Genomic DNA, 22,958 nt, shown 5'->3' with positions numbered 1-22,958 from the left:
CTTGAAGATAGCTTTATATACGAAATGTGTGGAAGATGGCTATCAACTAAAAGTTAACAAATCAAGCAAAGATCGTTTCGAAACAAGGTGTATGATTGACAAAAACTGTACGTGGCGTATGATTGCAAAGAGAATAAAAGATTGCAAAATGTTTCAAGTTAGGACTTTTATTGATAAACATACATGTTCAAGAACCCAAGTTTTTCCTCACCATAGACAGGCAAACAAAAAGGTGTTGGGTGGTTTTCTGGCTGAGTTAATGTTTTTGAATGGCAGGGTATATCGGGGACATGAAATTATGACTGACATGAATGCTCGGTTCAAGATTAGTATATCATATTCTCAAGCTTGGAGAGCCAAATGTTATGCCTTGGAATTGTTGAGGGGGTCGCCAGAAGCATCGTTTGCCCAACTGCCGGCTTATTGTCACAATTTAAAGCTGAAAAATCCTGGGTCGGTAACTCATATCAAAACAGATAGAGATGGACGCTTTGAGTTGCTGTTTATCGCCATTGGTGCTACGGTTAGTAAATCAATATAATTTTGTTGACTCATTTTGTTAGTTACATGCATTTCACATTTAAATGATTATATTTCTTGTGTATATTATTTTGTAGATTCGTTCGTTTATTACTTGCATGCGCCCAGTTATTATAGTTGACGGAGCACATTTGAAAGGTCGATACCTTGGAGTAAACTTATTAGCAGTAGCCATGGATGCTAACAATGGGATATTGCCAATAGCTTACGGGGTTGGCAAATCTGAAACCTCTGATTCATGGACATGGTTTATGGGGCATCTTAGGGATTGCATAGGTCCTATTAGCAATCTGACAATCATATCCGATAGGGCAAACTCAATTGACAACGCTGTTAGAAGGTGTTTCCCAGATGCTTTTCATGGACTTTGTGGTGTTCATTTGTATAGAAATCTAAAATCAAGGTCTGCTGGTATAAAAAAGCACAAATGGACATACTGGAAGGCTGTAAAAGCTTATCGGGAAGTGGATTTCAATAAGCATATAAATTGTTTAAGACGTGTTTTGCCTCAGTGTGCTCAAACACTAGAAGATGTCGGGTTTGAAAGATGGTCAAGAGTACATCAACTTGGAGCAAGATATGGTTTCATGACGTCTAATAGTGCAGAATCAATCAACGCTCTAAGTCGTCATTCCCGGAAATTACCCATTACTATGTTAATGGAGTTTTTTCGAGCCTCTATTCAACAGTGGTACTACAAGAAAAGAAACCATGCAGGTATTATTTCTTTGAATTCGTAACTTATCATATTTATATATTTTACTAAGTATTGTTTATTTAAATTTACAGGAACATTGGAACATCGTGTTACACCATGGACTGAAAAAAAGATAACGAAACGTGTTGTGAAGTCAACGTCATGGAGAGTTGAACCATGTTCAAACACTTTGTTTCAAGTACTGGATAATAACTTAAATGGGCTAGTCGATCTAAATGCAAAGACGTGTAGTTGTATGAAATGGCAAACATCTGGTTATCCGTGTGGCCATGTTATAAAAGTTGCTCTTCATTTAAACCAAGATGATTCAAGCGCATACGCTATGGATTGCTACACTACAGAAGTTTATCGACAGACTTATGCCGAGATTGTCTACCCTATTCCACATCCTTCTGAGTGGGACATACCAGATGACTTACAAACAGTTTGCCACCAGCCATGGACAGAAGGCTACCTGGCCGACCAAAAAGTCACGATCGTATACCGTCTAAGGGTGAAGAGAAGAAGAGATCGACATGTAGTCGGTGCAAGGAAAGTGGTCATACAAGGTTGACATGTGGATCACCAGTGCCATCAAAATCATCTTTTCCTCTACCAAAATATGGATCCTCATCAAAATCCAAAGCTCATATGGTGTCAAGCAAAAGGCAATCATCTTTAAAATCCCAATCACGATTGGCTTCACCTTTGAGACTGTTAACTTAGGTGATTTTTAAATGCAAACGTTGTATTATGTGGATTTTATGTGTGAACTTTTAACATTTTCAGTTGAATTAATGACTCAGGCCAACCATTTTGACTTAACCAACTCTTGTTATTCAGTTGTTATCACTATTAGGCATGCATTTGACTATCGCAACACGGAAAATACAATCGCAACGCGAAATGAAAATCCCAACATGAAAATCGCAATGCGGAAATGAAAATCGCAACGAGAGAATCGCAATGCGAAATGAAAATCGCAATGCGAAATGAAAATCGCAACGACAGAATCGCAATGCGAAATTAAAATCGCAATGCGAAATGAAAATCGCAATGCGAAATGAAAATCGCAATGCGAAATGAAAATCGCAATGCGAAATGAAAATCGCAATGCGAAATGAAAATCGCAACGAAAGAATCGCAATGCGAAATGAAAATCGCAATGCGAAATGAAAATCGCAACGAGATAATCGCAATGCGAAATTATAAACGCATTGCGATTTTCATTTCCGCATTGCGATTTTCATTTCGCATTGCGATTCTCTCGTTGCGATTTTCATTTCGCATTGCGATTTTCATTTCGCATTGCGATAGTCATTTTTGCCTTCAACATAATGCAGATTGAAATCAACAAAATCAACCATTACATTTCAATCAATTAAACAAGCACAAATAAGAATTATGTTCGCATCAATTACACAAATCAACTTTTACAAATCATCTTTTACAAATCAATTAAACAATCAAAAAATAAGCAATAATTCTTATTTCCGATCATCTACTATTGAATCAACTTTTACAAATCAATTAAACAATCAAAAAACAATCAATTAAACTATTGAATCAACTTTTGCAGCTCGACATCATTTTCACGCAGTTCACTTCTGAGATTAACCTGCAGAAACCAAACATTTGTTCAAACAACACTTTCTACGCAAATTATTGAATTCTAGTTAATTAACCAAACATTTTCATTTATAAGTATATAAACTTACCAATTGTTTATGGACATTTTTATAACGCGGATGCAGGTAGGCAGCGTCTCGTATATATCGATTTAGCCATATAATGCCGAAACCACAAGCCTACTGCAGCTTTATCTCTATCGGTGGGAGGTAGATACTTGATGCTTCCCGTCGTCAAACGCTCCAACGCCAAGCATACGAGAGGACCACAATCTCCTCTGGCTCCGCTCGTTTGTTGTGGCGCGGTCTCGTCTCTAATAACTGTAATATTGAGCTTCTTTGGCTTCTTGTTTCCAGAACGAGTCCAATAATTGATCGCATCCAAGAATTTAGCCAAATGAGAGCTCCATCCCTTAATAACATCTCTTAAATCAGCCAATGATATGTAATTTATCATGCTGTCATACACTATTGTCTTAAGGGATGGGAGCTGAAGCTCGACGAGAATCCAATGTTTACGTTCCAAAACAGGGATAAACACCTGCAATCATAAGTAATAATTCATTCATTTGCGCACTTATTTCATAAAACCTTTAAACTCAATCTAAAATAAATACTAACCTTATCGACCCCCACCATGCAGGATAAAGTTTAGCTTGTCCATTGCCCAAATCAAATGATTCATCTCGTGCATTCTTCAAGTGAACGGCGTGAAAAGACGTCGGCATTATTGTATATCGTATATTTTTATTTTTCTTAAGTTTTCTTATTATTAGAAGACGTGTCACCCACGCATCGATATGCTGTTTTACAAAAAAAGACATATATTAGTGACTTACATAAATTTAAAAAAAAAAATTAATCAATTGAAATATAAGAAAAATATAAGACTTACCCCCCCATCGAATAGCCATTGTCTTCGACCCCTAATAATACGCCCCACCAAGGCCGTTCAAGCAACAAAAAGATATCATCGGTGAGCTTGCATATGTCAGTGAAACACCCCTTGCTCCGCTCATGTAGATAAAAATCAACTGCGGTCTTAGCCCAAAGGGTGTTATCCAAAATTGTGTCCGGTAGTTGTTCCCTCTCCTCTTCAGATACCGGTATGGTACTGGCCGGTAACTCATACGAGAGCCAACTTGAATCCATCATGTCCGGCACGACAGAGGGTTTCTCAAGAAGCCTACATATGACGCCATGTGAATCGGGCTCTTGAATGGTGGGAGGGACCTCTTCAATGATGACAGTGGCCTCTTGAACGGTGGGAGGGGACTCTCGAGGAATGATATGGGGGGCCTCTTCAACGATAGGAGTGGACTCTTGAGGGATGACAGGCGAGTCGGGCTTCTTCTTGCGGTGTCTTCGCACTATTGGGGTGTACGGAGACTTAATAGCACGTGCACGCTGTCTGATGCGTGAACTCCGTCGTGCAAGCATAACCCGACGTAAAGCATCCACTCTATCGGGCCGCTAAATAATTAAATACAAAAATCAGTAAATAAACAGACATGATATTTAAACAGTGAAAACAAAGACAAATATGTTTCAACTTGCATTGTATTCACCCAAGTCATTATTCTATCATAGTTCACAAAATGCATCAGATAACAAAGAAAAATATGTTTCAAACTAATACCCTGAAGTTAGTATTTGTCTTTGTTTTGTCTATTGGTTGAAGTAATGCAATCCATTCAAGTTTCAATTTGCAGAAGAAGAAATAGTTTACTTTCGCAACACGAAACTTAAAATCGCAACGCGAAACCAAATCGCAACGCGAAATGAAAATCGCAACGACAGAATCGCAATGCGAAATGAAAATCGCAACGAAAGAATCGCAACGCGAAATGAAAATCGCAATGCGATTTTGGTTTCGCGTTGCGATCTTGTCGTTGCGATTTTGGTTTCGCGTTGCGATTCTGTCGTTGCGATTTTCATTTCGCGTTGCGATTTTGGTTTCGCGTTGCGATTTTAAGTTTCGTGTTGCGAAAGTAAACTATTTCTTCTTCTGCAAATTGAAACTTGAATGGATAAATTTACTTTCAACCAAAGACAAAACAAAGACAAATACTATTTCACAGTGTTAAAGAATACACAGTTTAGCAGAATTGGCAGCAACCGAACAAATTTACTTTCAACCAAAAGACAAAACAAAGACAAATATATTCACAGTGTTAAAGAATACACAGTTTAGCAGAATTGGCAGCAACCGAACAAATTTACTTTCAACCAAAAGACAAAACAAAGACAAATACTATTTCACAGTGTTAAAGAATACACAGTTTAGCAGAATTGGCAGCAACCGAATAAATTTACTAAGCAATCTAAGTGAAATGGCTAATCTAAGTGAAATTACGAGTAAATTTATCATTAAGTTAAATATGGAAAATCTTAAACTTACCTCGTTGCGTAGAGTATGAACCTCATTCTGCAACGATACTATCATCTCACGTAGAGCGGCAACCTCACCACGTAAAGTTGACACCTCCACACGCCATGCACCATCGTTATCGCGTAGAGTACCGATCTCCTCACGCAAGGCATTGACCTCATCACGTAACTCCCTTGACTCATCCCGTTGAGGTGGAGGTGGAGAACAGGGAGATAGGAGTCGTGGCATCTTTGCCGGTCGCCTATCATGAGGTGATGGTGGAGAAGAGGCTCGATGATGTGACGGGATAGGTGATGGCTCTCGTTCTAGAGATGTATAGTCGGGTCGATCGGGTGATGGCTCTAGGTGAGGTGATGGCTCTCGAATTGGAGGAAGTGGATGCTGCTCATCATCCGTGCCATCAAAAAATTCTGACTAGCTTGCCACCATCAGTAGCAAGCTCTTCCTCCGTGGGTGTCAGTCTTTGTAATGGAATGTTGGCCTCCTAAAATATAAAAACTCAAACAAAGTTAAACGTCTACTATTAATAACTTGTTTATATATTATATGAAAGTATTTGTGTTAACTTACATTATTTATTGTGGCATATGGTATTAAGTCTTCCCAATCCAACAGAGTTTTCCTCTTCCAGGAAATAGCCCTGGGAATATCATTTGACGTTTTTATTGCATATGTACGCATGCTGGGGAAAGCCTCGAATATCCAAATCTACAAACAATATAATAACAAAATTAGTAATTGTTAAATAATTAATTATAATTTTAGAAACATTATATAGAAATTCTTACCTTAAAGGCCCAAACAAAGCCTGACAAAGTGTATTTGGACCCATCGCCCCGCAAACTTTTGCGGTCATCAAAGGCAGACGACAACTTAGTCCAGGTAGCTTTCCATATATACGAACCCCACGGAAACAGATTCCATGCATTCAGGTCCTCTACCAATATATTAGCTCCCGATGAATAGGTTGTCTGGCCTCTCTGCCTAAAAAGCCGGCATACACAAGTAGTAGAAGGCATACTCGGACAACATCGACGTCTTCCATCCGAGTGAAACCAGCTTTCTTATTAAATAATTTCTTCAGGTCGTCGACATGTAGGTTCGGCTTCTCCATTGACTCATCCGGAAAAACCCGGGATAACCATGATGGGCGGGCGATATGACGAGTGTACCGGCCTACATCATCGTGTCCGAATCGTAGACCAGTGATTAAGCAGAACTCCTTCCGCCCAAAGCAAGTATACGCTGGTGGAAAATGAAACCATATCTCTTCCTCACCACGTTGTATACTGTCGGGTAGATTTGATGTCATGGTCTGAAGCCACAAATGGGTCAAATTAGCATCTCCACCCGGATGCTGTACTCTCAGCCATGGCCCGAAGCAGGTTTCCTCAAACAATTGTCTTTGAGCAGGTGAAAGCTTCTTTGCAATTGTAGTGGCCAGGCTGACTTTATTTCTCAAGGTCAATTGAGCCGAAAAAAATTTCTACAAAACAATAAACATACCAAGTTAGATATACCAAAAACTACACTGTGAAGATATACCAAAAACAATAAACATAAAAAGTAGTAGTTTATTCTTGAAACTAAAATTTGCAACACTGTTTTGTCTTTTGGTTGAAATGAAAATCGCAACGAGAGAATCGCAACGCGAGATGACAATCGCAACGAGAGAATCGCAACGCGAAATGAAATCGCAACGAGAGAATCGCAACGCGAAATGAAAATCGCAATGCGATTTTGGTTTCGCGTTGCGATTCTCTCGTTGCGATTTTCATTTCGCGTTGCGATTCTCTCGTTGCGACAGTCATTCTCTCGTTGCGATTTTCATTTATCTCGTTGCGACTCTTCTGCAAATTGAAACTTGAATGGATTGCATTACTTCAACCAAAAGACAGAACAAAGACAAAGACAAATACTAACTTGAAAATCGCAACGAGAGAATAGCAACGCGAAATGAAAATCGCAACGACAGAATCGTAACGCGAAATGAAATCTAAGTGAAATGGTTAATCTATTATTGAAATGACCAGTAAACTTATCATCAGTTTCAATATGAAAAACCTACAATAATGCAAACATTTCAAAATAAAAATAATTAAAAAAAACTAACCCTCGGAGGTTGATTTTCCATTTCTGAATATTGTGAGGGATTTCTGACCGTGAATGGTTGTGAGGGATTTCGCCGGAGATGGGGACGGAAATCTTCGGAGATGGGGACGGATTTCTTCGCCGTAGAGAGTGAGAGATGGAGATGGGACTGAGTTGTGATTTTAGGTTTTAGGTTATGAGTTGCGATTACGGGATTTTGTCTTAATATTCTTTTTGTAATTTGAAAATAAAATACGCGTAGCGATTATAATGGCGCTTTAAATATCGCGTTGCGATTTACGGATACACGTTGCGATTTTATGTATTATCGTTGCGATTTACGGATACGCGTTGCGATATACGGATACGCATTGCGATTTACCCATACGCGTTGCGATTTACGGATACACGTTGCGATTTACGGATACGCGTTGCGATTTATGTGTTCGCGTTGCGATTTTCATATTCGCGTTGCGATTATGGAAAATCGCAATGCGAATTTGTACTATCGCATCGCGATTTTCAAGAATCGCGTTGCGATTTTGGAAACTGATTTGCGATTCTGGAAACTGATTTGCGATTCTGGGGATCGCGTTGCGATTTTTATTTCGCGTTGCGATTTTGTTGGTCATTTTGGCAAATCCAAAAAAAGTTGGTTAAAATCGTATATTATAACTTTTTTTTGGTCACTGAGGCGATTTTCTCATATTTTATTGATAATATATTTTTACTCCTATATTTTATAGATTTATCTTATTCTAAAATTCAAGAAATTTACGCTCCCTGTATATCAGTTATAGGATGAAAATGCATTAGACGTAAAGGCCAATAACTAAAAGAAGAAAAGAAAATTCAAAATTTACAAGGTCAAATACAGAATGTGAAACCCGTATAAATAGCTCACCATGCTAACCAATCTGCACCACAATTAACCATGGCTTCCTTCTAAATACCATTCAAACTCATCTTCTACCTCTTCTTTGTTTCTTCCCATGCTTTCTCTTCTTCATCCTCCACAAACTCTACTGAAGCTGAAGTTGAAGCTCTTCTAAAATGGAAAGCTACCCTCCACAACCACACCCAAACTCTTCTTTCTTCTTTGTGGCTCGGAACCAACCATTGCAACTGGGTCGGAATCACTTGCAAATTGCAATAAGGCGGGAGCCATCACCATTCTAAGCCTAGAAGATTATGGTCCCAGATTGAGAGGTACACTTCACAATCTAAACTTCATTTCCTTCACTAACTTGATTGAGCTTCACCTCCCAGAAAACTCGCTGTATGGGTCCATTCCTCCACAAACTGGGAACCTTTTTAAACTTGTTTACCTTAACCTCAGATTCAATATGTTGTCTGGTTCAATACCTCAAGAGCTATGGAAGCTTACATTTCTCACTGTACTTCGGTTGCGTGGGAATAGATTATCTGGTTCAATCCCTGCTTCCATTGGAAACTTGACCACCTTGTCTACTCTTTCAATTCCCAGAAATAACTTTTCTGGGTTGATTCCTAAATAGATTGGCATGCTTAAATATCTAACTGAACTTAAGCTGTCTAATAAAGTTCCCATGGTCTAATTCCTCCATCCTTCAACAATCTTACTCGTCTGCAACATTTTCAGATAAACATTAACTATATTTAACGGGTTCTTTTGCCGATAATGTATGTGCAGGGGGGTCACTCAGGTATTTTGGAGCAATGGATAATGAACTGAAAGGTCGGATCCCATCAAGTTTGAGAGATTGCAGAACCTTGTTTAGAGTTAGGCTTCAAAGAAACCAGTTGACTGGAAATATATCAGAAGCTTTTGGTATGCACCCAAATTTGAGTTTTGTTGCATTAGGCAGTAACAGATTTTATGGTGAACTTTCTCCCAACTGGGGGAAATGCCATAATCTATTCAGCTTACAAATCTCTAATAATAATATTACTTGAAAGATACCAACTGAGCTTGGACATGCAACTCGGTTGCAAGGACTCGATCTCTCTTGGAATCATCTAACAGGTGAGATCCCCAAGGAAGTTGGAGCATTAACAAATATATCCCGTCCTTTTCTTAGTGGCAACCAATTTTCCGGAGAAATTCCATCAGAGTTTGGACTTCTTTCAAATCTAGAACAACTTAACTTGGCATCAAACAGTTTAAGTGGATCTGTTCCTGATCTTGGAAACTGCCAGAGGTTATTCAACTTGAATTTGAGCAATAATAATCTCCAAGAGAGCATTCCATATTCAATGAGCATGATAAAACATCTTCGAAGTCTAGATTTGAGTCACAATTCATTCACTGGAGGTATCCCACAACAGCTTGGGAAATTGCAGTTCTTGGAAATATTGGACCTTTCTCACAATATGCTCAAAGGTTCCATCCCAAAAGCTTTTGGTGATTTGCAGAGCCTGATGAATGTGAGTATATCTTTCAATCATTTAGAAGGTCCTATTCCAGACCTTAAGGCCTTTCATATGGCTTCAGCTGATGCCTTAAGAGGCAATGAAGGCTAATGTGGTAACGCTAGTGGACTAAGTCCATGTTCTCTAGCCAACCATGGTCATAGAAAGAGCTCCGAAGTCTTCATTTTAGTTGTGCTTCCACTCTTTGGTGGTCTGCTTTTGCTGTTTGTAGTGGCTGGAAGTTGCCTTGTTTTCTGCAAAAGGATTCAAACCAGAAAACCCGAGCCAAGAGAGGAGCAACATGGAGATATGCTCACTGAGTTTGTATTTAATGGAAGGATACTCTATGACAACATCATTGAAGCCACTGAATATTTCAGCTACGACTATTGCATCGGTTCGGGAGGACATGGAACCGTTTTAAAGCTACATTACCAACTGGTCATGTGGTTGCTGTGAAGAAATTTAATCAATCCGAAGACAACATGAAAGCCTTTGAAAGCGAGATTGTTGCTTTATTAGAAATAAGGCATCATAACATTGTGCAGATAAATGGCTTCTGTTCGCATCCGACGCATTCTTTTGTTGTTTATGAGTTTGTAGAAAACGAGAGTTTGTAAATGGTGTTAAGCAACAATGAACAGGCAAAGGAGTTGGATTGGAAGAAGAAGCTAATGTTGCGGAAGACGACTATCGGATAGAGCAAAATTACAACTGATAATTTGAGAAAATAAAAAATGAAGATAAAAGAGACAAAATTTACGTGGAAAACCCGTAAATAATATAGGGTAAAAACCACGGTCAACGGTAGAAGAATTTCACTATGAGAAAATAGGAATTACAACTTCTCTTGATCTACCAAGGAGAAAACAATGATAATTCTCTCTTGATAAAAAGGAGAAAACAACTCTCAAGAAACTCTCTAAATTCTATAGTATTGGGAGAAAGCTAGAATGATTTGGGATGGTTTTGAAGCTAAATAAGCTAGGGTATTTATAGTTGAAGCTTAAGGACAAATTTGTAAATACCCTAAATTAAATTGACTAAAAATAATTTTAACATTTTCCAAATTTCCACAAAACCTACTGTGCACCTTTCGGTGCATTAATACATCACCGAAAGGTGCCTTGACTTTTAGCAATCTCTCACTTGAAGATTTGATTGGAACAATCATGTCTTCACACCATTATTTCTACCTTGTACCTTCATGTTGTTTATGTCTTTGACATACCACAAGAGGATCGACACCAAGTAAATTTATCAGCGTTGATCGCATTCGTCATGAAATCTGCTATGTTGTCTTTGGTATGGATCTTTTGCATATGTACCGTCCCTTCTTCCACCTTTTCACGAATGAAATGGTACTGAACTTGTATGTGCTTTGTCTTTGAATGAAATGTTGGATTCCTTGCTAGATGCAAGGCGCTTTGACTGTCACAAAACAGAGAGACATACTCTTGATTGTGCCCAAACTCTTCCAATAGCATCTTCAACCAAATTGCTTCTTTACTGACTTGTGTAGCTGCTACATATTCTGCTTCTATTGTTGACGTAGCCACAACTGACTGCAATTTTGAAACCCAGCTTATAGCTCCACCAGCAACTTTGAACACATATCCTGTAGTAGATTTGCTTTTATCCAAATCGTCTGCATAGTCAGAATCTACATACCCATTGATTAGTAAGTTTGATCATCCGTAACATAATGCAACATTTGAGGTCCCTTTGATGTATCTCAGGATCCTCTTTACTATATTTCAATGCTCTTTGCTTGGATTCGCCATGTACAGACTAACCACTCCCACTGCTTGTGCAATGTCTGGTCTTGTGCATATCATAGCGAACATTAAACTTCCCACTGCTGATGCATACGATACTCGAGACATCTTCATCCTCTCTTCTTCACTGCTAGGACTCATACTATAGGATAATTTGAAGTTAATAGGAAGAGGGGTAGAAATTGGCTTACAATCTTGCATGTTGAATCGTGACAAGATCTTCTTCAAGTAATTCTTTTGTTAAAGCCAAATCTTCCTATTACTTCTGTCTCGGTGAATTTGCATCCCTAGAATCTTGTTTTCTGATCCCAAGTCCTTTATTTCAAATTCCTTAGCCAATTGTGCCTTCAATTCTTCAATATGATCTTTGTTGGGTCCTGCAACCAACATGTCATCCACATACAACAACAATATAACAAAATCGTTATCACAATACCCCTTGAAATAAACACAAGGGTCTGCATTAAGTCTGTTGTATCCAAGGCACATAATGAAGGAATCAAATCTCTTATACCAACACCTCGGCGCCTGCTTTAGACCGTACAGAGATTTGTTCAACATGCAAACCAATTTCTTCTTTTCTTTTTCTTTAAAACCTTCAGGCTGGAGCATGTAAATTTCTTCTTCAAGATTTCCACGAAGAAAAGCTGTTTTAACATATAGCTGCTCTAGATGTAAATTCAATGTAACACACATTTCCAAGACTACTCGAACTGTTGTTAGTCGAACCACAGGAGAAAATATTTCATTGAAATTAATACCTTCTTTTTGAGCATATCCTTTAACCACCAGTCTTGCACGATACCTCTCTACTTGATCATCACCATTTCGCTTGATTTTGAAGACCCATTTGTTACCAATTGGCTTCCTTTCTTGTGGTAGTGGAAAAGGTCCCATGTATTATTTTTATGAAGGGCTTCAATTTCTTCTTGCATCGCCATCATCCACAGTGAAGCATTTGAGTTGTTTATTGCCTCCTGGTATGTTGATGGCTCACCGTCCTCTGTTAAAAGGCAATATGCAATATTACCTTCTATAACATAATCTTAGTACCAATTGGGACGTCTTCTCACACAATCTGATTGACGAGTTGTTGGTGCTTCAGAACTCTCTGGTTCTTGTTCATCATGTATTGGTTCTGCTTCAGAAGAATCTCCTTGTTCAACCTCCTTTTCCACATGTATATGTGTAGTCTCTGACTTTTCAGTTCTATCATCGTCTTCTTTTCTTTGTAGTTTATCTTCTACAAAGATAACATCCCTACTGATGATCACTTTGATGGTAGTGGGATCACACAAGCGATACCCCTTTACACCATCAGCATACCCCAAGAATTTGCATTTCCTGGATTTTGGATCCAACTTTGAAATTTCTTGGGAGTTTTACATCATGTACACAATACTTCCAAATACATGGAGGTTTGAATAATCAGCTGGTTTACCAGTCCACATCTCCATTGGTGTCGTCATCTCTATTGCGATTGATGGAGCTCGATTCACCAAATAACATGCGGTATTGACTGCTTCTGCCCATAATGATTTTTCTAGGCCTACATCCCTCAACATTGCTCTTGTTCTTTCTAACAAGGTTCTGTTCATCCACTCTGCCACTCCATTTTGTTGAGGAGTGTGTGCCACTGTGAACTGTCTTTTGATGCCTTCTTTCCTGCAAAAGTCATCAAAATTTTCACTTGTGTATTCTCCTCCATTATCTGTTCTGAAACACTTGATCTTATTTCCAGAATCAAGTTCCACATGCGCTTTGAAGTTTTTGAAAGTGGAAAACACATCTGACTTCTTCTTAATAGGGTACACCCAACATCTCCTGGAGTAGTCATCAATAAATGAGACAAAGTATTTTGCTCCGCCTAGGGATATAACTGGTGCTTGCCATATGTCAGAGTGAACCAATTCTAGAACACTTTTGCCTCTAGAATTTGATGTGTTGAATTTCAACCGGTGCTGCTTACTTGTTATGCAATGCTCATACAAAGGAAGTGATACTTTTGTTAAGCCTGGAAGTAGCTTTTGCTCCACAAGGACTTTCATTCCTTTTTCTGACATGTGTCCAAGTTTCTGATGCCATAGTATTGCAGAATCTGAACTACACGAGGCAACAGAGGCTTTTGCTTCTAGCAAAGTCTCTCCCTTCAGCATGTACAAGTTTGCAGCTATATTTTCGCCTTTCAACACCACAAGCGCTCCACGGAACACCTTCATGATTCCTTTTCGTGTTTCAATCTTGCTTGCATTATTATCCAACAATTCATAGGATAATAAAATTTTCTTCAGGCCTTTCACGTGCCGCACATCTCGAATAACTTTAATTGTTCCATCATACATCTTCAATTTGATGGTTCTCACACCAATGATCTCTAAGGCATGATCATTACAACTATACACAAATCCTCTTGAGACAGGTTCATAATGATGGAACCATTCTCTTCTTGAGGTCATGTGATATGTTGTTCCCGAATCAATGAGCCATATATGTGCAAATCGTTTTCTACCTTCCACGGTGGTTAACGCTTCATAACATAGAGCATCTCCATCATCTGAAGTGTTTGCGGTATTGCCTTATGGATTGGAGTTTTTATTTAGACTCCAACAATCCTTCTTCAAGTGACCCTTCTTTCCACAGTTGTAGCACTTTAAATTCTTTTTTGCTTCTTGACTTCGATCTACCATGTTTGTGACTGCTACTTTGGCCACGTTCTGTTAATCTCCCTCTCATCGTTGTCAACGCTTCTGCTTGTTGCAGATTTACTTGTCTGTCTTCCTTGTTCTTGCGCGATTTTCTTCTTATATAACAGCAGCTGCAACGTCATCGAAGACTAGACTGGTGACATTACTGCTTGTCAAGTTGATGATGAGTTGATCATACGAATCAGGTAGACTTTGAAGTAGAAGTTCAGCCCGTTCTTGTTCTCCTATTGTACATCTTAAGGATGTAAGCTGAGAAAATAACGTGTTCAGTGTGTTTAAGTGCTCCGTCACTGAAGTAGATTCTGGCATACGTAGAGTGTACAATTTCCTCTTAAGGAAAATTTTATTGTGCAACGATGTGGCCTCGTACAATTTGGTGAGATGATCCCATATCTCCTTAGTTGTCTTCTTCTCCTCGATGCTTGACAATACTTCATCTGCTAATGCTAGATGAATGTTTGCTATAGCATTCCCGTCCATTTCGATCCATTTGTTGTCATCTGTGAAATCCACCATCCTTTCGCTGATAGCTGCTAGACAACCATCTTTCCTCATGATGGCCTTCATCTTCAATTTCCACAATGAGAAATTTCTACCATTGAACTTTTCAATATCAAATTTCATTGCCATAGCTTCTAGATAGCTCCCACTATTTCATTATCGTGAATAGTTCTCTGGAACCTTCAAAGAATGGGTAATACCTTCTTACTTTCTTATGTTGAAGGATCTACCTTTTGGTGGCAACTACAAAGACAATAAGCAGATATTACACACTCAAATCTGGCTCGGATACCAATTGTTGCGGAAGACGGCTATCGGATAGAGCAAAATTACAACTGATAATTTGAGAAAATAAAAAATGAAGATAAAAGAGACACAAAATTTACGTGGAAAACCCGTAAATAATATAGGGTAAAAACCATGGTCAACGGTAGAAGAATTTCACTATGAGAAAATAGGAATTACAAATTATCTCGATCTACCAAGGAGAAAACAATGATAATTCTCTCTTGATAAAGAGGAGAAAACAACTCTAAAAAAACTCTCTAAATTCTCTAGTATTAGGAGAAAACTAGAATGATTTGGGATGGTTTTGAAGCTAAATGAGCTAGGGTATTTATAGTTGAAGCTTAAGGACTAATTTGTAAATACCCTAAATTATAATGACTAAAAATAATTTTAACATTTTCCAAATTTTCACAAAACCCACATTGCACCTTTCGGTGTATTAATGCATCACCGAAAGGTGCCTTGACTTTTTGCAGCTAAATGTAGTCAAGGTATTGGCTAATGCTTTGTCTTATATGCATCACGACCATTCACAACCCATAATTCATCGAGGCATTTCGAGAAACAATGTTCTCTTGGATTCAGGCTATGAAGCTCGTGTCTCAGATTTTGGCACGGCTAGGCTTTTGAAGCCTGACTTCTCCAACTGGACTTCACTCGCGGGCACATCTGGGTACATAGCTCCAGGTATTAATAGATTAGAAATATTTGTTTATAGACAGATATAGTTTAAGTAGCATATGCCTAACCAGTATTTCTTATTATGCAGAATTGGCTTATACATTAAAAGTAGATGAGAACTGTGATGTCTACAGTTTCGGGGTACTAACAATAGAAGTTTTGATGGGGATACATCCTGGTGATCTTCTTTCATATTTGTCATCATCGACATCGAGAACGAGATCTGTGTCGAATGACCAACAAGTTTTACTTAAAGATGTGATAGACCAACGTCTCTCACCGCCCGTAAGCCGAGTTGCAAGGGATGTAGTTTCTACTACAAAGCTTGCATTTGCTTGCTTGAATGGCAATCCCCAACTTCGACCAACCATGGGACATGTTGCTCATGCCCTTAGCCATCAATCCCTTCTATTGCCAAGCCTTTTCTCGACCATAATATTGGAAGAACAGTTGGGACTGTAGCAGGATTGCAAGTATTTGACTGGTATCACTTCTTACAATGGTCAATCATGTGGAATAGAAGTGATCAAAGTGAATGCTACTGCCAGGGGTTATTGCTTCGCTGCGAATGAACTGGACCTTTTTTGTTTGTATGTTTTGATGTTCGCTATTTTGTTTTTAAGATGGTGTGTGATGATAGCCCGTCTCTAGTGGTTTATATGTATTTTTTTTGTCTTTGTTTTAGGGAGTTTTTCGTACTTGTTGTAGTCTAGCTTCGTTGAAACGTCAATTGTGAACTTTTTGATACCAATCAAACATAATAAAATACTCCACAACTGCAACGGGTTCCTCTATTCCAACCAATGATACCAGTCAAATGCTTCCAATCCTTTTTTTCACAGCAAAAAAACATATTTTATTAATAAAGATGTTAGAAGATAACCACGTTCATAATCATCGTCCACCAAGATTTTACGTGAAAAATCTTTTCGGGCAGGGATGGACCGGGGCTGCTGTCCTCAAAATTTTTAAATTCTTTTATATTTTAAATTTTTATTTGTATTTATTATTACTCATCTGTTTTTGCCCTTAAAATTTTATAAGTTTGTCTCATAGTATAAAATTTTACCTCCATCTCTACTTTGAGAAAAACCATAGACAGAAAAAGAAAAAATTCACTAATGTCAAGAGACAAAAATTACCATCAATTACACCATTAAAGATAGCTTATCCAAAAAAAAAACTTAAGAGAATATAATAAAATAGCAGCCAACACAAGCATGTTGGGCTGAATCAAATTATAAAAACAAATTACATAGGATCCATCAGACGCACACGATACAGTCAACATGCCTTGAAACAATTCAGCTCACTGCAATAGGCTGATGCAAATAAAATCAGCCATGTCAAGACAACATTGAGCTCAATAAAACAAAACAGAGGCACCCCCAATTAGCCGAGCAAGACTCAAAAAAACGACGAAGAGACATCAAAACACTCACGGTCTCAAAAACATGTAAGATGCACAAAACAAGACAGCCTACGAATCAGGATTCACAATAAGACAACCAAAAATCACTAAGCAAAAACCACCTCCATAAGGTCATACTTGCAACCCTCCTACTATCCCAACAGTTCTTCCAATTTTATGGTCGAGAAAAGGCTTGGCAATGGAAGGGATTGACGACTAAGAGCCTGAGCAACATGTTTCATGGTTGGTCGAAGTTGGGGATTGCCATTCAAGCAAGCAAATGCAAGCTTTGTAATAGAAACTACATCCCTTGCAACTCGGCTTACGGGCGGTGAGAGGCGTTGGTCGATCACATCTTTAAGTAAAATCTGTTGGTCATTCGACACAGATATCGTTCTGGATGTCGATGACGACAAATACGAAAGAAGATCAGCAGGATGCCTCCCCATTACAACTTCTATTGTTAGTACCCCGAAACTGTACACGTCGCATTTCTCATCTACTCTTAATGTATAAGCCAACTCTACATAAAAAAAAATGTACTAGAAATTAACACTTTAAATCAAATATGTGGCATATTGAGAACAAATACAGGAAAATGAAACGGTTAATACCTGGAGCTATGTAACCGTAGGTGCCCGCAAGTGAAGTCCAGTAGGAGGAGTCAGGCTTCAAAAGCCTAGCTGTGCCAAAATCTGAGACATGAGCTTCATAGTCTGAATCCAAGAGAACATTGTTGCTCGAAATGTCTCGATGAATTATGGGTTGTGAACGGTCATGATGCATATAAGACAGAGCATTAGCCAATCCCTTGACTACATTTAGTCTCTTCTTCCAATCCAACTCCTTTGCCTGTTCATTGTTGCTCAACACCATTTTCAGACTCCCCTTTTCTATAAATTCATAAACAAGGAAAGAATGCCTTGGATGCAGACAAAAGCCGTACATCCGCACAATGTTACGATGCCTTATTTCTAATAAAGCAACAATCTCGCTTTCAAAGGCTTTCATGTTGTGGATGAGCATGTTGTCTTCAGAATTGTGAAATTTCTTCACAACAACCACTTGACCTGTAGGTAACGCAGCTTTATAAACGTTTCCATATCCTCCCGAACCAATGCAATAGCAGGAGCTGAAATCTTCAGTGGCTTCTACAATGTTGTCATGGAGCATTCTTCCATTAAATCCCAAGACACTGAATATATCTCCATGTTGCACCTCCCTTGGCTCAGAGTTTCTGGTTGAAGTCTTTTTACAAAAGGCAAGGCAACTGCCAGCCAATATTAACATTAAAAGTAGACCACCAAAGAGTGGAGAGACAACCAAAATGATGACTTTGGTTTTCTTTTTATGACCATGGTTGGCTCGAGAACATAGGCCTAGTTCTGTAGCGTTACCACATAGGCCTTTATTGTTACTTAAGGCATCAGCTGAAGCCATATGAAACGCCTTAAGGTCTGGAATAGGACCTTCTAAATGATTGAAAGATATGTTCACATTTGTCAGGCTTTGCAAATCACCAAAAGCTTTTGGGATGGAACCATTGAGCATATTGTGAGAAAGGTCCAATATTTCCAAGAACTGCAATTGGCCAAGTTGTTGGGGGATACCTCCAGTAAATGAATTGTGACTCAGATCTAGACTTTGAAGATGTTTTATCAAGCTCATTGAAGATGGAATGCTCTCCTGGAGATTATTATTGCTCAAATTCAAGTTGAATAACCTCTGACAGTTCCCAAGATCAGGAACAAATCCACTTAAACTGTTTGATGCCAAGTTAAGCTGTTCTAGATTTGAAAGAAGTCCAACCTCTGATGGGATTTTACCGGAAAATTGGTTACCAGTAAGAAAAAGGCGTGACATATTTGCGAATGCTCCAAGTTCCTTGGGAATCTCACCGGTCAGATGATTCCAAGAGAGATCGAGTTCTTGCAACTGAGCTGCATGTCCAAGCTCAGTTGGTATCTTTCCAGTAATGTTATTATTAGAGACTCGTAGGTTGAGTAGATTATGGCATTTCCCCCAGTTGGGAGAAAATTCACCATAAAATCTGTTACTGCTTAATGCAACAAAACTCAAATTTGGATATATACCAAAAGCTTCTGATATATTTCCAGTCAACTGGTTTCTTTCAAGCCTAACTCTAAACAAGGTTTTGCAATCTCTCAAAGTTGATGGGATCTGACCTGTCAGTTTATTATCCACTGCCCCTAAATGTGTGAGTGATCCACCGGCACATATGTTCTCCGGCAATGGACCGGTGAAATGGTTAAAACTCACTTGAAAATATTGCAAACTAGTAAGATTGTTCAAGGTTGGAGGAAATGGGCCGTGGAAACTATTATTATACAGACTAAATACAGTGAGATATTTAAGCATGCCTACCTCTTTAGGTATCGACCCGGAAAATTTATTCTTGTAAAGAACAAGAGTAGACAACCTGGTCAAGTTTCCAATGGAAGAACAGATTGAACCATAGAAATCATTATCATGCAAAACAAGGTGGGTTAGAGGTTTAAGCTTCCATAGCTCTTGAGGTATTGAACCAGACAACATGTTTTGACCGAGATCAAGAATGGCGAGTTGAGAAAGGTTCCCAATGTGCGGGGGAATGGAACCGTACAGTGAGTTGTTCCAAAGGTGAAGCTCATTCAAGTTTGGAAAGGAAAGGAAGTCGAGATTTTCAAGTGTACCTTTGAATCTGAAACCATAGCTTGCGAGGCTTAGACTGGCGACGCTTCCAGTTCCAGCCGTATGGCATGTGATTCCGACCCAGTTGCAATGGTTGGTTCCGACCCACAAAGAAGAGAGCAGAGTTTGGGTGGTGTTGTGGAGGCTAGCTTTCCAATTTAGAAGAGCATCAGCTTCTGTTGAGTTTATGAAGGATGAAGTAGAGAAAGCATCAAAAGATACAAAGAAGAGGAAGAAGAAGATGAGCTTGAATGGTATGAATAAAGAAGCCATGGTTTTGATAGCTTCAACCAATCCTTTTCTGTTAATTGTGGCGAAGAACATTGGTTGTCATCAAAAGCTATTTATAGTAAGTTTATTTTGTCAAACGATTTATTAATTAATTAGTTAAATGACATGTCATATCTCAAGATTTCTCGTAAAATTAGTTGAGATAATATGATCGGAAAAACTTTATTAGGTAAGGCGTGAAGAAACTTACTTTCTAATATACTGTGATTATAACAATACACGCAAGAAGAAGATGGTCGGATGAGACAGTTAAGGGTTGTAAATTAGCAGAGTTGAGTTTAAGAATTGTTTAGTTTTACTCTACTTAAAAATTCAAAAATAAAACTTGATTCGGTTTACAAATTTAAAATTTTAAAATTTTCAAGCTCGATTCAAACTTAAAATCATGAAATAAAAATCGTAAAAACTTAAAATAAAAAAAATCATAAACTTAACTCGATTAAAAATTAAACTCAAACTTAATCAATAATTTCTCGTTACCCTGGCTGCTATCTCGCAAACATTATTAATCTGTCAACTCTATGGTCAATCCATCAATTTTCTAACATCTTCAAAGACCAAATAATTCATAGCTCCCATCAATTTTATAATTATTTAACCAAGTGGCCAATGGCTCAAATGTTCTAGAGGTCAACTATTTGTATAGTTTTTTTTTATACGGATTTGATCTTTCATATTGAACCGACGTATTTTTTTCTTTAAAAAATTATAATTATTTTTTTTAAAAAAGTGAATTTACACAAAATGAAATATAAGTTTGTGAAAATAAATTACAAAAAAATATTTCACGTTATTTATATGATGTCGTATAAATTATTTTTCATTAGATAATAAATTTTTATAAAATTATTTATTATAAATGCTTGGTAGTTGATAGGCAATATTATACCAAAACTCAACCCAAGCAAGAAAATTCTTACTTGGTTTATTTCCAAGCATGATTCAATGCTTCGGTCTGTCCATATGTTTGGGATGGTACGATGAACTCATTACACAATTCAAACTCTTACAGCCTCACTATTTCGGTCCACATTTCACTCACAGTGATCCTATGAGAGATACTATGTATAAGGGTATTCTATAGAGCTTTATAACAAATTGTACTAAAACCTGGGTTATGTATTAGCTATCAAATTGTTGGGGCAGAGCAAATAAATGCCCATAGTTGGCAAGTCTTTCCACCATTCCGTTGGACTTGGACTGCCCAATAATAAAGTCTAATGTTGTATCCTCAAATAGTTGATAAGAAAGTTGTCGAATTCAATGTTTGCGAATGAGGTAAATTAAATTGAAATGGGGTAAATTAGATTGGGGTATCATCCCTATAATAGATATTTATATAATCTGATCTAAAATAGTATCAATAAATTGAATATGGAGGGTTAAACCAAAAAGATAAGTGGACAATGGCTATAGCAACCCAGCTGGTACTGAACTTTCACTCTTCATGCGCTGACAAATTTGACATTCGTTCACAAATTTGCACACATCTTGTTTCACTTTTTCTAATAAAAATTTGCTGAGAAGCATGCCTGTGTCCCTCAACCTTTGAACTGAGGAATTCTCTTAATATCAATGACCATAAAACCTTCTCATTGGGAACTAAGATGCACCCATTAACTAATACAAGTCCCTCGTGCTCACTGTGCCCTTGATATTTCATATTTGCTTGTCAAATTTGTTTATGAATCTTTCTTAATTATGGATCTTTTTCACCAGATTTATGGATCTTGTAAACAAGGTAGCTGCACCAGGAGATCGGAACTTGAGCACACCTTTAATTGCTCATAGTACTCTTGAGCTGCTCCACGCTCTGTCGAAACACAAAGAGCTTCATGAAGAAAACAAATACAACAAGATAAGAACTCATGAGAAGAAAAGAATTAAAACCAATCTCAGTTGAAATCTTGGAAAACAAGACTCGACAGCTTCAAGAACTCAACACTTGATCTGCAGCAAAAAAGCAATTATTGAGAGAACAAAGAATTTGGGTTGTCGTAACCGGTTTTCGTCCGGGCACGAATTTTTACTTGGCAGGAAAAGTGATGTGAATAAATTAATGATTTTGATTTAAAAAAAATATTTTGGGAGTCGCCATCGGCCTTTTGGGTCAGGTAGGTCAAATATCTAAAAAATCATCTTTTAAAAGAGTTTTTAAGAAAACATCATTTAAAAGATAAACTAGTCTGCGTTTTAACCAAAAATTCGTTCTTTTTAATAATAAAAAGGGATTCGTGGTCGATTATGTTTAGGAAAGGATTAGCACACCTACAACGCCCAAAATTGGTTTTTTTTTAATTATAAATTGTCTCTATTATTAGAAATTTAAAAATATATTTAATTTATAATCCTATTATTTCAAAATTATAATTATGAAAAATATATTAATTTATATATTTATAAATAAATATTATTTATTTAGAAATATCAGAAAAGGACTTCTAGGTGCCTTAAGACAGTTCTTTTCCTCGATATTAAAAAATAAATAATTAATTAAAACAATTAATTATATAATTTATAAAATAGGATATTTATTTATTTAAAAATATTAGAAAATGGACATCCAGTTGTTTTAAGACTATCATTTCTTAATATTGAAAAATAAATATTAAAACAGGATTAAAATAAGTTAAAAGTAATTAAATAAGATTTTAATAAATAAAATAAATATTATAAATATATATATTTATGGCTAAATAATAATAATAATAGTAATAATAATTAAAAGTAAACATATAAAATTATCATATAATGAACAAAATTAAAACTATATATTTAAAATAAATAAAACTTGTAAAAAATAAATAAAAATTGAAATTAGTGACTAAATTATAACCTAATAGAATTAAATACCTAATTCATAATTAATTATT

At 37.4% G+C, this 22,958-nt stretch overlaps 2 protein-coding genes and 1 pseudogene across 2 annotated transcripts; 1 reads left to right on the top strand and 2 right to left on the bottom strand.

Annotated features, from left to right (window-relative positions):
- Window positions 1-9,046: 9,046 nt before the first annotated feature.
- Window positions 9,047-16,154, top strand: LOC120172841 (annotated as a pseudogene).
- A 989-nt stretch (window positions 16,155-17,143) lies between these two features.
- LOC120172871 (MDIS1-interacting receptor like kinase 2-like) lies at window positions 17,144-18,338 on the bottom strand. Its single transcript, XM_039180222.1, has 2 exons — window positions 17,718-18,338; window positions 17,144-17,626 (listed from the first exon to the last, which is right to left on the bottom strand). Exons 1-2 carry the CDS (start codon window positions 18,274-18,276, stop codon window positions 17,256-17,258), a joined length of 930 nt encoding a protein of 309 aa, XP_039036153.1. The 5' UTR covers window positions 18,277-18,338; the 3' UTR covers window positions 17,144-17,255.
- A 17-nt stretch (window positions 18,339-18,355) lies between these two features.
- Window positions 18,356-20,067, bottom strand: LOC120172840 (MDIS1-interacting receptor like kinase 2-like). The gene is made up of 2 exons (XM_039180197.1): window positions 18,427-20,067; window positions 18,356-18,373 (listed from the first exon to the last, which is right to left on the bottom strand). The coding sequence occupies exons 1-2, from the start codon at window positions 20,065-20,067 to the stop codon at window positions 18,356-18,358; spliced, it is 1,659 nt and encodes a 552-aa protein (XP_039036128.1).
- Window positions 20,068-22,958: the final 2,891 nt, after the last annotated feature.

This window comes from Hibiscus syriacus, unplaced genomic scaffold (assembly GCF_006381635.1).
Source record: "Hibiscus syriacus cultivar Baekdansim isolate YM2019G1 unplaced genomic scaffold, ASM638163v2 tig00111881_pilon, whole genome shotgun sequence".
In the NCBI taxonomy this organism is placed as follows: Eukaryota; Viridiplantae; Streptophyta; class Magnoliopsida; order Malvales; family Malvaceae; genus Hibiscus; species Hibiscus syriacus.
Note: the sequence above shows the minus strand (reverse complement) of the source record. Positions and strands in the feature narration are given on the sequence as shown.